Raw genomic sequence first — 10,029 nt, forward strand, 5'->3', positions numbered from 1 at the left:
CAGATGGACGGACCTCGTGCTTTGTCCCACACGCAAGAGCCCATCACCACCCCTGATGGATCCGCAGTGTGCACTCTCAATGACATTTCTTCTTTCACATATTTGGGACAGCCTGGTGGAAGAAAACGGGAGTTGCAGATGACAGGATGGGACGGGAATTTTGCCACAGAACAGACACGGCACAAAGTCTCTGTAACTTCTTTAATTATTCAAACAACAGAGCACAAAGATAACAGTTTCAAGTACATTCTGGTACGCGTGTTTGACAGGAATAGATATGCAGTTAGTCACGAGGGAGGCCGGCGGCAACACCACGCACACGCTTGGCACAAACTCTTGGTCCTGTCAACCCTGAAGATGGAGAAGTGGGCCCTCGTCCGGCAGCACTGCTGCACCTGCCCGATGCCCTGCACTTCCTTTCTCTACGCGGCGGACGTGAAAAAGAGAATTCTCACTATAAAGCTGCGAAGGGTCTTAAAAGGTGGGGAGGGAGGGGGGGAAACAGGCGAGGGTGCCACAACCTTGCCCGGCCAGGAGGGGGCGCTGCCAGGGACCTTCGGGCCAGGCCAACACCTGACCTCCCTCTCTGACCACTAACTAGTCCGGGGGCTCAGTCTGGCCAGAGCTGCTGGTGTGCTGCATGCTCGTGGTTTGACTTAACACTCAGACCTGAACAGTCATCAGAACAGAAACCACTAACCTTACCAGGGATCGTAACCCTGCTGACCACCTAGGAGACCAAGGAGGACCAGGGACCACTCCTGCCCGGAGGGTGAGCTCTGGCCCCAGCACCACCCATCGGGGCCCCCGGCCTCTCGGAGGGCCACATCTCACCAGACCTCAGCACAGAAACCCCCCCAGGGACCTGAGCCCTAGCCTCAGAAGCAGCTTCTCCAGACCCTGACCAGGTGGGACCAAGACTGGCCCGAGGCCGTCGAGTTCAATTCTGCTCCCCTAAACCCAGGCCCGCCTTGTTTAATCTTCTGAGAGGCCCTGAGGCCACACGGCCCACCTTCCCAAAGCTCAGCCTCAGAGGCATTTGGGCCCAGAGCGCAGAGCGGGACAGCAGCCTTCACTAAACCAAAGCCCTCAGAGTGACCGCCCAGGGCGGCTGAGCCTATGACACAGCACCAGGCACGGAGGACCTGTCTCCCCGGCCCTGCTGACACAGGGCACTGGCCCCAGGGCGCCCGCAGAAGGAGGACCACCACCTAGGGACAAACGTCCTCACCTGACAACCACTCAAGACAGACAACTTGGAGACACCAGCGTGGCCCGAGGACCCCGGCACCCTGAGGCTCTAGTGGGTGTGACGGGAGAGGAGGGAAGGCCGGGTCCGCACAGAGCAGGCAGGGAACACATCCTCCTGCAGATCGTCAACACCTGGCCCTCTCCTTGGGGACCCTTCTGAAAAGGGCACCCCAGGACTTCAGAAAGCAGTTAGGACCTCCTCCCTGCAAGGCCAGGGGGACAGTGCACCCCAACCTGGGTCAACCAAGTGGAGGGAACAAGGTCGGCCACCAATGACGCGGGGCCTGGGGAGGAAGTTCTGGGTGACTGCCCCAGGCCACCTCCTCCAGGCAGCCACTGAGGCTGTGCTGGTTAAGCTGGGGGAGGTGAGGGCAGAAGGGCACCCAGCACGGCACCGCCATCCTTTGAGTAGAGAGACTTTCACACAATAAATACAAACAGAGCTGAGGTTTCTCCAGTGACGAAAACAAACAAGTCGATTCGGTTACCTACGTAAGTGGATCTGAATTCACAGTATAAGCAACACATCTAAATATAATACTGGGAACTCCTGTCAGCACTAGGTTTCCCAAACAAAGAAGCCAAAAAAAGGAAAGAAAAAGGGCTGCAACAGGAATTCTTAGTTATTATATACTAACCAGGCTGTGCGTGGTACATTTTATTTCTATAAAACTATTACAAAATATTCAAAAATACATTTTAGTAAATTTACAGCAGTTATTTCTCAATTTATTAATGCAAAAACATCCTTTGTTTTTCTCTGTACAAACTACAGGCTCCATCCTTGTGGGATCATCACTATGTGCGCTTTTAAAAAATATTATTTTCTAATAAATTCTTTGAAGTTAAAAATAACAGAGTTCTTCCAGTTTGTCCAAGAAAAAAAAAGTGTATGTGTGTGTGTGAGTGTGTAACAGTCTTGACTTCCAAGAATGTGGCCAAAATGGTGATGACAAAGCAAATATTCAACCCAGAAGACAAAACAGGAGATGGCTGTTACATTGGAAACTAGTTAAATTAAAATAATATATTTTCATATTTTACACTATTTCAAAAATGAAATGTAATTCAGTTAAGTATTGATCTCTCAAAAATCTAATTTACAATTCTGTGTATAAAAATATAATTTGTGGACCCCCATGAAGCATGTTTTAGTTTACACTTGCTGAAAAGCAGGAGCGTTGCAAACGAGGAATGGAGAGGACAGAATTTTGCTTTCTGAAAGTCAGGACGAGGGACATGTAGAAAAATAGACTCTGAGCGGGTCGCTTGGCTTCACAAAATAATCTTTCCCCCGTGAGTACAGTTCACATGATAATAAATTATCCAAGAAACAAACTATTTAAGGCTCTTGAAGGTCCGGTTCATATTATTTTAAAACATCTATTCATACCAAACAAATAAATAGCCAGGAGAGGTGAAAAAATAACCAAAATTAAACAGGAATCAAAAAATTCAAAAAAATATATATATAAACTAAACACAACAACAGAATTTCTCGGGGTCTTTGATTCCTTATAGTCTACTTTGGACTGTCCTACTTTTTTTATTATTATTATTATAATTAAAGTCTCATTTCGTGCGCTTTTTCCGTGTGTCATTTGCGGTATCTCGCCCCTCCCCCCGCCCGCCCCGCCCCGCCCCCTCCCGGTGCCCTCCCCGGCCCCCTGGCCTTCAGCTGGACTTGACCGCCATGCCGAGCGGGTGCAAGGCCTCGCTGTCCAACAGCCAGGTGCCTATTTGGTAGAGCAGCTGCGAGTACCAGTGGATGCCCGAGGCGCCTGGCGCGTCGGTCGCACCTGGCGCAGCCGGCGCACCTGGCGCGGCCGGGGGCACGCGGCCGCCGCCCCCGCCCCCGCCGCGGTCCGTGCGCGAGGGCGCCAGCGCGGCCAGGAGCGCGTGCGCCAGGCGGTAGGGCGCGAAGGCCCGGTGCGCCCAGTTGTGCTCCTCTATGACCGCGTAGCACGACGCCAGCACCCGGTTGATGAGGATGGTGCCCTGAGCCGTCAGCGGCGCGTACGCGCCCGTGCTCTCCTCGCGCAGCGTCACGCTGTGCACGGCGGCCGGCAGGAGCCGCCGATCCCCGCCGCGCTCGGCCACCACGTACACGTGCTGGCCAGGGCGCACGCTGCTGGCGAAGAGCGCCCGGCGCTCCGGCGCGCCCCCAGGCGGCCGCCCGGCGCCCGACAGCGCCTCGGGCTCCCGGCCGGCCGAGCCGTTGTGCGGCGCGACAAAGAGCAGGTGCGCGGCGGTGAGCAGCAGACGCTCGCGAGGCTCCCGGGTCTCGATCGCGTAGAAGACCTTCTTGGCGCCGTGGTCGCGGTCCAGGAAGGTGAGGAAGTCGCTGTAGAGCAGCCGGCCCTCGTCGTCGGCCGCCAGCACGCGGTCTCCGGGGCGCAGGTCCTTCACCAGCTTGGTGCCGCCCTGCTCCAGGTGCACCGTGGCCGAGCCCGGGAAGCAGCCGCCCGATTTGGCCGCCACCGAGTTCTCTGCGGGGGGAGAGAAGGGAGAGAAGAGGAGACAGGGCGGTGAGTCCCGAGAGGAAGACGCGACTGGGAAGGGGGGCGCACGCTTGGTGTCCCGCGCGCCCAGACCGAGGAAGCGCGTGGCTCCGGGGAGAGGTGCCGGGCTGGTCCCGCGCGGACCTCCCTCTCCCCATCCCCACCGCCTCGGTGACCAAATTCAGATGCAGACGCATTCCTTAACGACTCTCTTAGGATTGGACTGGCGGTGACAAAGGTCGATTGGCGTCTCCGGCGGGAGGCCGGTTACACTCCTTCCCTTTCGCCTCCCCCCTCCCCCGCCCCTCCCCCTTCCCCGCCGGCTCAGCACACACCCAACCTCGCCACGAATTCAGAGGGTATTTGTTCTCCACTTGGATTCCTCAGGAAGCCTCCTTGAGCTCACCCGGGCGCTGGGGCGCACCCTCCTTTGCTCCCGCCTCCGGCGCGGGGCGCGGCGCCCCCTCGTGCGCTCCGCACCCGGGCTGCGCGGCGGGGACCCTCGGCCGCTCCCCGCGCCCCACCCGCCCGCCCCCAGCGCCCAGCGGGGAGCCTTGGTGTCGGCCGGTTGGGGGCGAGGGCGGGGCTGAAAAATAGCTGTAGTAGTTGTAGCAACTGGACAAACATTCCAGAGAATTGGCCGAGGTGTGAAAATCCGGGGCTTGTGTGGATCTTCTAATTAAAATCCAATAAAGGGCTCGCCATTGTCATTGTAATTTCTGCAACAAATGGGAGGCGCTCTTGGAAGAGGGGCTCCTTCCATCCCCCCCCCCCCTCCCCGCCCCCCCCCCCCCCCCCGCTCGGGCCCCCCCCCCCCCTTTTTCCCCGGGTGCACCCCCCCCCCCCCCCCCCGCCGCACCCCCGGCGATTCACACGCGGGCTCTCCAGAAGCCCGGGCCTCACAAGCACTGTTTGCACAGCCAGGCCTCTCTTCCAAGCACTCGAGATGTATTTGAATTTTAAATGGCGGGGCCTGCTCCGAGCTCTGGAAGCGCCGGGTTCTCAAGGCCCCTTGACTACCCGCTTTCTCCGGCCTCTGTCGCTCTCTGAGGCTCACTGTCCCGAGGACAATAATCGGAGTCGGGCGGCGCGCAGGGGGCCGTGGAGGAGGGGCGGGGACGTCCCCGTCTTCTTTGCATTCCAATCTCCGGGATCCTGCTTTTTGCAAATAGAGATCGCGAGAAAGAATCTTCCTGCTGGAATTACTGAGGGCTTTTAATCTTCTCATCGTTTTCTCCGGCATGAAGTGCGGGGCCGGCCTTTGGAGGCCCGACATTGCCGCCCGGAATGCGCCCGGGACGCAGGCGAGCCCGAGGCGTCGAGTCGCACGACCCTGCTTGACACGCACCGCCCCGCGCCCGGCCCGTGTGCGCGGAATGCCAATGAGCGGCTCTGCGCGCCGGGCCCGGCTCCCCCGGCGGGGTCCCGGGCCGGACGACCGCTGCTCTTTTGCGAGGAGACCTCGAGGGACCCCCGCCAGGGGGACCCCGCGGACAGGGGTGGCCCGGAGCCGGCGGCGCGGCGCGCCGCGCCGCCATTTAGGAGCCCCGCGAAGTCGGGGCGCGCCTCCCCGCCCTGCTGGCGTCTGAGACCCTTTCCCGGGCCCTAAGCCCAGACCTTCTCCCCAGGCTTCCACACCTTTTCTTTCTGTTGTTACAGGAGGCCACTCTTTTCCTTACCTCCAAAGTGTGCCTCGACACCTTGAAAGTGTTTTTCTACTAACATACGCTATTAAAATACCGTTTAGGTGACAAACAGGCGAAACTGGGGGCGGGGGGAGACGCAGTTCCTCCGAAATTCACTGTGAACTGTCTTGCTAAATGCGCCGGCTTCTGCCGAGAGTTGGAGAGACCTGCTTCAGTGGAGCTGGGGCCTGTGCGCGCGCGCGCCTTCCTTCCGGAGCTGTTCCTCGCCAGCAACAGCGTGTGGCGTTGCAGGCCCAGGGAAGTCAGCCTCACGCAGCAGGGCGGGGGGCTCCAGCTGCAGGCTTGGCTTTCCTGGCCCTGCCTGTGGCTCAGGGCAGCCCAGCTGTTTCCTAATAAGGACGGATGCTTCTGGGCTTGCGGCCTCCAGATGTTGGAAGTGGTAACTACCGGCTTTATTACCTCCCATCAGGCCTCTTCCCAAAGGCCGAGGGAGCTAAGTTAGTTCAGAATCCACAGGCTTCCACCCCGGGCAGAACCTCCTGTGCCGAGTGCGGGCCGGTGGCGAGTGGTGAGTAGTTCATTCTTAAGCTCTACTGAGACAGAGGCTCTGGGCCAGAGCTGGCCGACTGGGCAGGGCTGCAGTCTCTCACCAGGACAGTCCCCCCCGCCCCACCATCCTTCCTCCCTGTCTCTGCCACCTGCAGCGGGGACTCCGGAAACAGGGGTGGGGGAAGGCTCGAGAAGCCAGATGCCCTCTGCATCTGGGCTCAGAGAACGTGGGCCTCTGTGGCCTCAAAGGTAGGGACAGCTCCCGGCTGGGGACCGGGACAGGCCTCACGGGGTCTATTCCCGCCACAGAAACACCAGTCATCACCCAGTCCCCTCCCTGTCTGCCCCCCTCCTCCCCACTTTCCTCCTTCCCGTGAGCCGGGCTTTGGGGCGCAGATCTGGAGCTGCTGGGGGGTGCTGTCGGCATGGGTGGGCCCGCCCCCTCACCTGCTTTCACCGAGCAGTGGATGTGCGCTTTGGACTCGTAGTAGACCCAGTCGAAGCCGGCCTCCACGGCCAGGCGTGCCAGCATGCCGTACTTGCTGCGGTCGCGGTCCGAGGTGGTGATGTCCACTGCACGGCCCTCGTAGTGCAGCGACTCCTCTGAGTGGTGGCCGTCCTCGTCCCAGCCCTCTGTCACCCGCAGCTTCACTCCTGGCCACTGGTTCATCACGGAGATGGCTAAGGCGTTCAACTTGTCCTTGCACCGCTGTGGAGAGAAGGGGGCACCCAGCGCCCGTGAGCGTCCGGGCCTGCCCCAACCCTACCCCTGGGCTGCTCTGCCCAGCCCCCCAGGATGCGGGCTGTGCGCAGAAGTAGGGAGACAAGGCCAGGCCTGGAACGGGCCGGCCTGTTCCGGAGAGGGGGAGCTCAGCTAGGGAGGAGGGGGTGGCATCGTAGGAGGAGGCACGTCCTCTCGGAGGCGACTTGAGCGCCTTTCTCCACACCTGAAATAGCAGAGCCCCCGTCACGGCCTGAGAGGCAGATGAAATGTCTGTCTTCGAAATAAGTAAACTGCGTGGTTTTGGGCAGTGGCTGCAGAAGCCTCCAGGAGCACCCTAGGCTATGGCCCGCGTCCTCCTCCACGATGCCCTCCATGCCCCTGCCCTCTTCTGTGGCCCCATCACTCCGCACCTGTGCAAGGCTCCACCCAACTCCCTGGACAAACTCCCTCTCAGGAGGCGGGAGAGAGGCCCCGGGTGCAACTTAGCCGTAGAAAGAAAAATACACGGTATACTTCTTACAGAGTTAAAAGCCTTGCCTTATCTCTGCCCTGCGCCTATCTGAGGTGAGAATTAAGCCAAAGGTAGAGAGGGTGGCGGGACCCTGATAGCAGCTGAAGGGGTGGGGGAACCAGAAGTGAAAGGCAACCAGGTGAGTTATAATTTTCAATAAGACCAGGGCCGGATGACAAACATTCTTTATCTGGACAGCCACATTCCTTTTCCCCGTGGAACTCTTTTCTCCCGGCTTTTCTGTGGTCTGATTGTGTCCCTTGTTTTCCTTAACCTGTCCCCTCCCCCCCTCTTGTTTTCTTGGCCGGCGCAGAATGGTGTCCTGCAAGTTTGAAGAGCCAACTTAAGAGGTGGAGGGGGGAAGGGGAGGGGAGGGGAGGGGGAGGGGAACCAGAAAGGCCTGGGGCCTCTGAGCTCTTGCCTTAGGGAGGCTTCTTCTGGAAACCGCCCTTGGGGTTCCCCCCACCTCCCACAAGGAAGCTGCCAGTAGGAGTAAAGAGGCAGTGAATAGGCGGGACTCAAGCCAGGGTAAAGCTGTGGGAGTTCCCATATAATTCTCGGGTCCCATTCAGACAAGGATGCAAGAAAGAGTTGAATCACGTGCGTGTTTGTGTGCACAGTAACTCGCTGGGCGTTCATACTGCGGCTGGTGCGGGGTTGAAAAAAGGGGAGGTGGTGACAAAATCATGATGGGGGCGTCCCCCAGAGAGGCAGACTCAGGAGGGATAGGGGACAATTCCAAGTTGACTTCTGCAGAGGGTAGGGCTGATATCCGGGCGGGGACCCCGGTTACCGAGATGACCAGCCGGCCCCAGCAAGGACCCTATTATAGCCTGGGGGAACTCTTTCTTACAGAGCGCGCGGGAGGCGGAGGGCTGCTGCAAGGCCGCTGCCGCGTTTTAAGGGGATGCGACCGATTGCGCGACAGGAAAAGACCTGTGTAGTTGGCAGCAGTAAAAACCAGTATATGGTTGTAGAGTTAGACATACAGCAAGTGTGTGTGTGTGTGTGTGTGTGTGTGTGCGCGCGCGCGCGCGCGTGGTGGAGGGAGGGAGGGCAGAAGGCTAGGGGGCGGTCCTGGTAACAGGTCAGCGCTTGCAGGTTTCTAGGCCCGCCAACAGTTTTCTTAAAAAAAAAAAAAGTCAGAAGGACAGAGTTTGAGTGAGGTCATCTTGAGGATTGAATGCGTTTTACATGAAAATCAATCAGTAAACCAGGGTCAGTTTAGAGCCGGGATGTGGAACCGGCTGCGCAGGCGCACACCACCGACGCGCACACGCAGACACTCGCTTCCCGAGCCCCCATCGCAGCCCAGCTCCCTGCTTTCGGGGGGCAGATGAAGCTTTCAGTGGCTTCCCCCGGGGCCGCTGGCGAGGGGGAGGGCAGGAAGGGGAGCACGTGTACCATCCCCCAGCGTTCTGAGCTGCGCCACTCGGACAAGAGGTGGAGACCCCAGGCGAGGAACCCAGGGCCGAGGCAGGCCCGGGCTCCGCCAGGCGCAACGCGGCCTCGGCCCGCGGCTGCAAGAGTCTCTGCGCCCCGGCCGGGCGGGATCGTCGCGGGCAGAGCCGGGAAGCCCGGGCCGGTTATCAATTCCCTGGGTCGTGTGCCGCGTATCAACCCCGCCTCTGTGCAGCCACCGTGAAGCCCAGAGGGGCCGACGGGCCCGGCTTTGTGTCGGCGGAGGCCAAGTTGTTCCCCACGCCCGAGCTCCCGCGCCACCTCCCCAGTCTGCGCAGCCGCTCCGCGCCCGGGAGCCGAGCAGGGACTGTCACCGCCGACGCCCACGGGCTTCCCCAGCGCGGGGGAGGGGGTGTCCCGACTTCAGAAGGGTCCCCTCAGGTCCCCGCACACACCTCTCGCCAATCCTCCTCCCCCCCTCCGGAAAACCAGGCCCCTCCCTTCAAACCCACACCTGAGCGCCGCTCCCCGGGGCCGCCACGCACCCGGAAATCTGCCCAACGTGGCGCCTCGGGCCGGTCCCCAGCGCAGCCCGCAGGCCGGCCCCTCGCGGCCTCCTGCCCCCTCGGAGCCCCTTGGCACCGCGGCCTGCGGTGAGAGCGTGTCTGTCTGCGCTTCCCCCTCTCGGAGTTAATATTAACCAGGGGCTCATGCGTTCCTGAACTGCTCTGAAAGTTCCACTGGGGACGATCTTGCCATGGTTGAGGGACTTGGGCGGCAGTCACATTAGGGAGACAGAGACACGCAGAGACGGGGGAGGAGGGACACGCACCCGAGAGCAGAGTCTAGGTGGTTATCTTAAGTGGGGGACCGGGGGGGGAAAGCAGGTGCCCCAGGAGCCCGGGAGGCGTTGCCGCTTCCCCTTCCCCCGGCCCTGCCCTCACCTCCCAGGTCCCCCGCCTTCCCCACTTTAACTCTCAGGACCGGGGACGCAGGAAGGACGGGGAAGGGGTAAAGCAGGGGGCGCCTTTCAGGCCACCCCCTCTTCCCAGCCTCCAGGTTTTTAGGGCACGTTTTTGGGGCCCGTGGTACACGCCTGGCCTGGCTCTCCCCACCCCACTCCGACGTCGGCTGCCCCTCCCCCCTCCTTTTGTGCTGGGAACGGGAATAGCCACTGCCCAGGGAAAAAAGTATTTGTTTTCGTTTCGTTCGTCTGAGGGAAGTTGACAGAAGGTCAGAAGTTCAAAGGCTGCCAGCGCACGCTGCGGCCAGAGAGGCCGGGCGCCGGGCCGCGCGGCTGTAGGTCCCGGCGGGGCGGCCGGGGGCGGCGGGGCGAGGGACCCGGCGGGGGGCTCGGGCCGGGCGCCCATGGCCGCGAGGCGCCTCCGCCCTGGAACCGGCTTCTCCCTACCGCCCGGGCCCGCCGGGCCCGCCCGCGCCGCCTCG

The 10,029-nt window shown here is 60.6% G+C and overlaps 1 protein-coding gene across 1 annotated transcript; it reads right to left on the minus strand.

Annotated features, from left to right (window-relative positions):
• Positions 1–2,890: 2,890 nt before the first annotated feature.
• Positions 2,891–9,231, minus strand: SHH (sonic hedgehog signaling molecule). The gene is made up of 3 exons (XM_029233937.1): positions 9,098–9,231; positions 6,395–6,656; positions 2,891–3,740 (listed from the first exon to the last, which is right to left on the minus strand). The coding sequence occupies exons 2-3, from the start codon at positions 6,615–6,617 to the stop codon at positions 2,926–2,928; spliced, it is 1,038 nt and encodes a 345-aa protein (XP_029089770.1). The 5' UTR covers positions 6,618–6,656; positions 9,098–9,231; the 3' UTR covers positions 2,891–2,925.
• Positions 9,232–10,029: the final 798 nt, after the last annotated feature.

Source organism: Monodon monoceros, unplaced genomic scaffold (genome assembly GCF_005190385.1).
Source record: "Monodon monoceros isolate NGI ecotype Baffin Bay Population unplaced genomic scaffold, NGI_Narwhal_1 Super_Scaffold_2, whole genome shotgun sequence".
NCBI lineage: Eukaryota > Metazoa > Chordata > Mammalia > Artiodactyla > Monodontidae > Monodon > Monodon monoceros.

What these genes read in the sequence shown, in the direction of transcription:
- SHH (XM_029233937.1), bottom strand. Translation starts at nt 6,617, where the DNA reads ATGAACCAGTGGCCAGGAGTGAAGCTGCGGGTGACAGAGGGCTGGGAC. An exon ending in CCACTGCTCGGTGAAAGCAG is followed by an intron (nt 3,741 to 6,394) that starts GTGAGGGGGCGG and finishes CTCCCCCCGCAG; the next exon opens with AGAACTCGGTGGCGGCCAAA.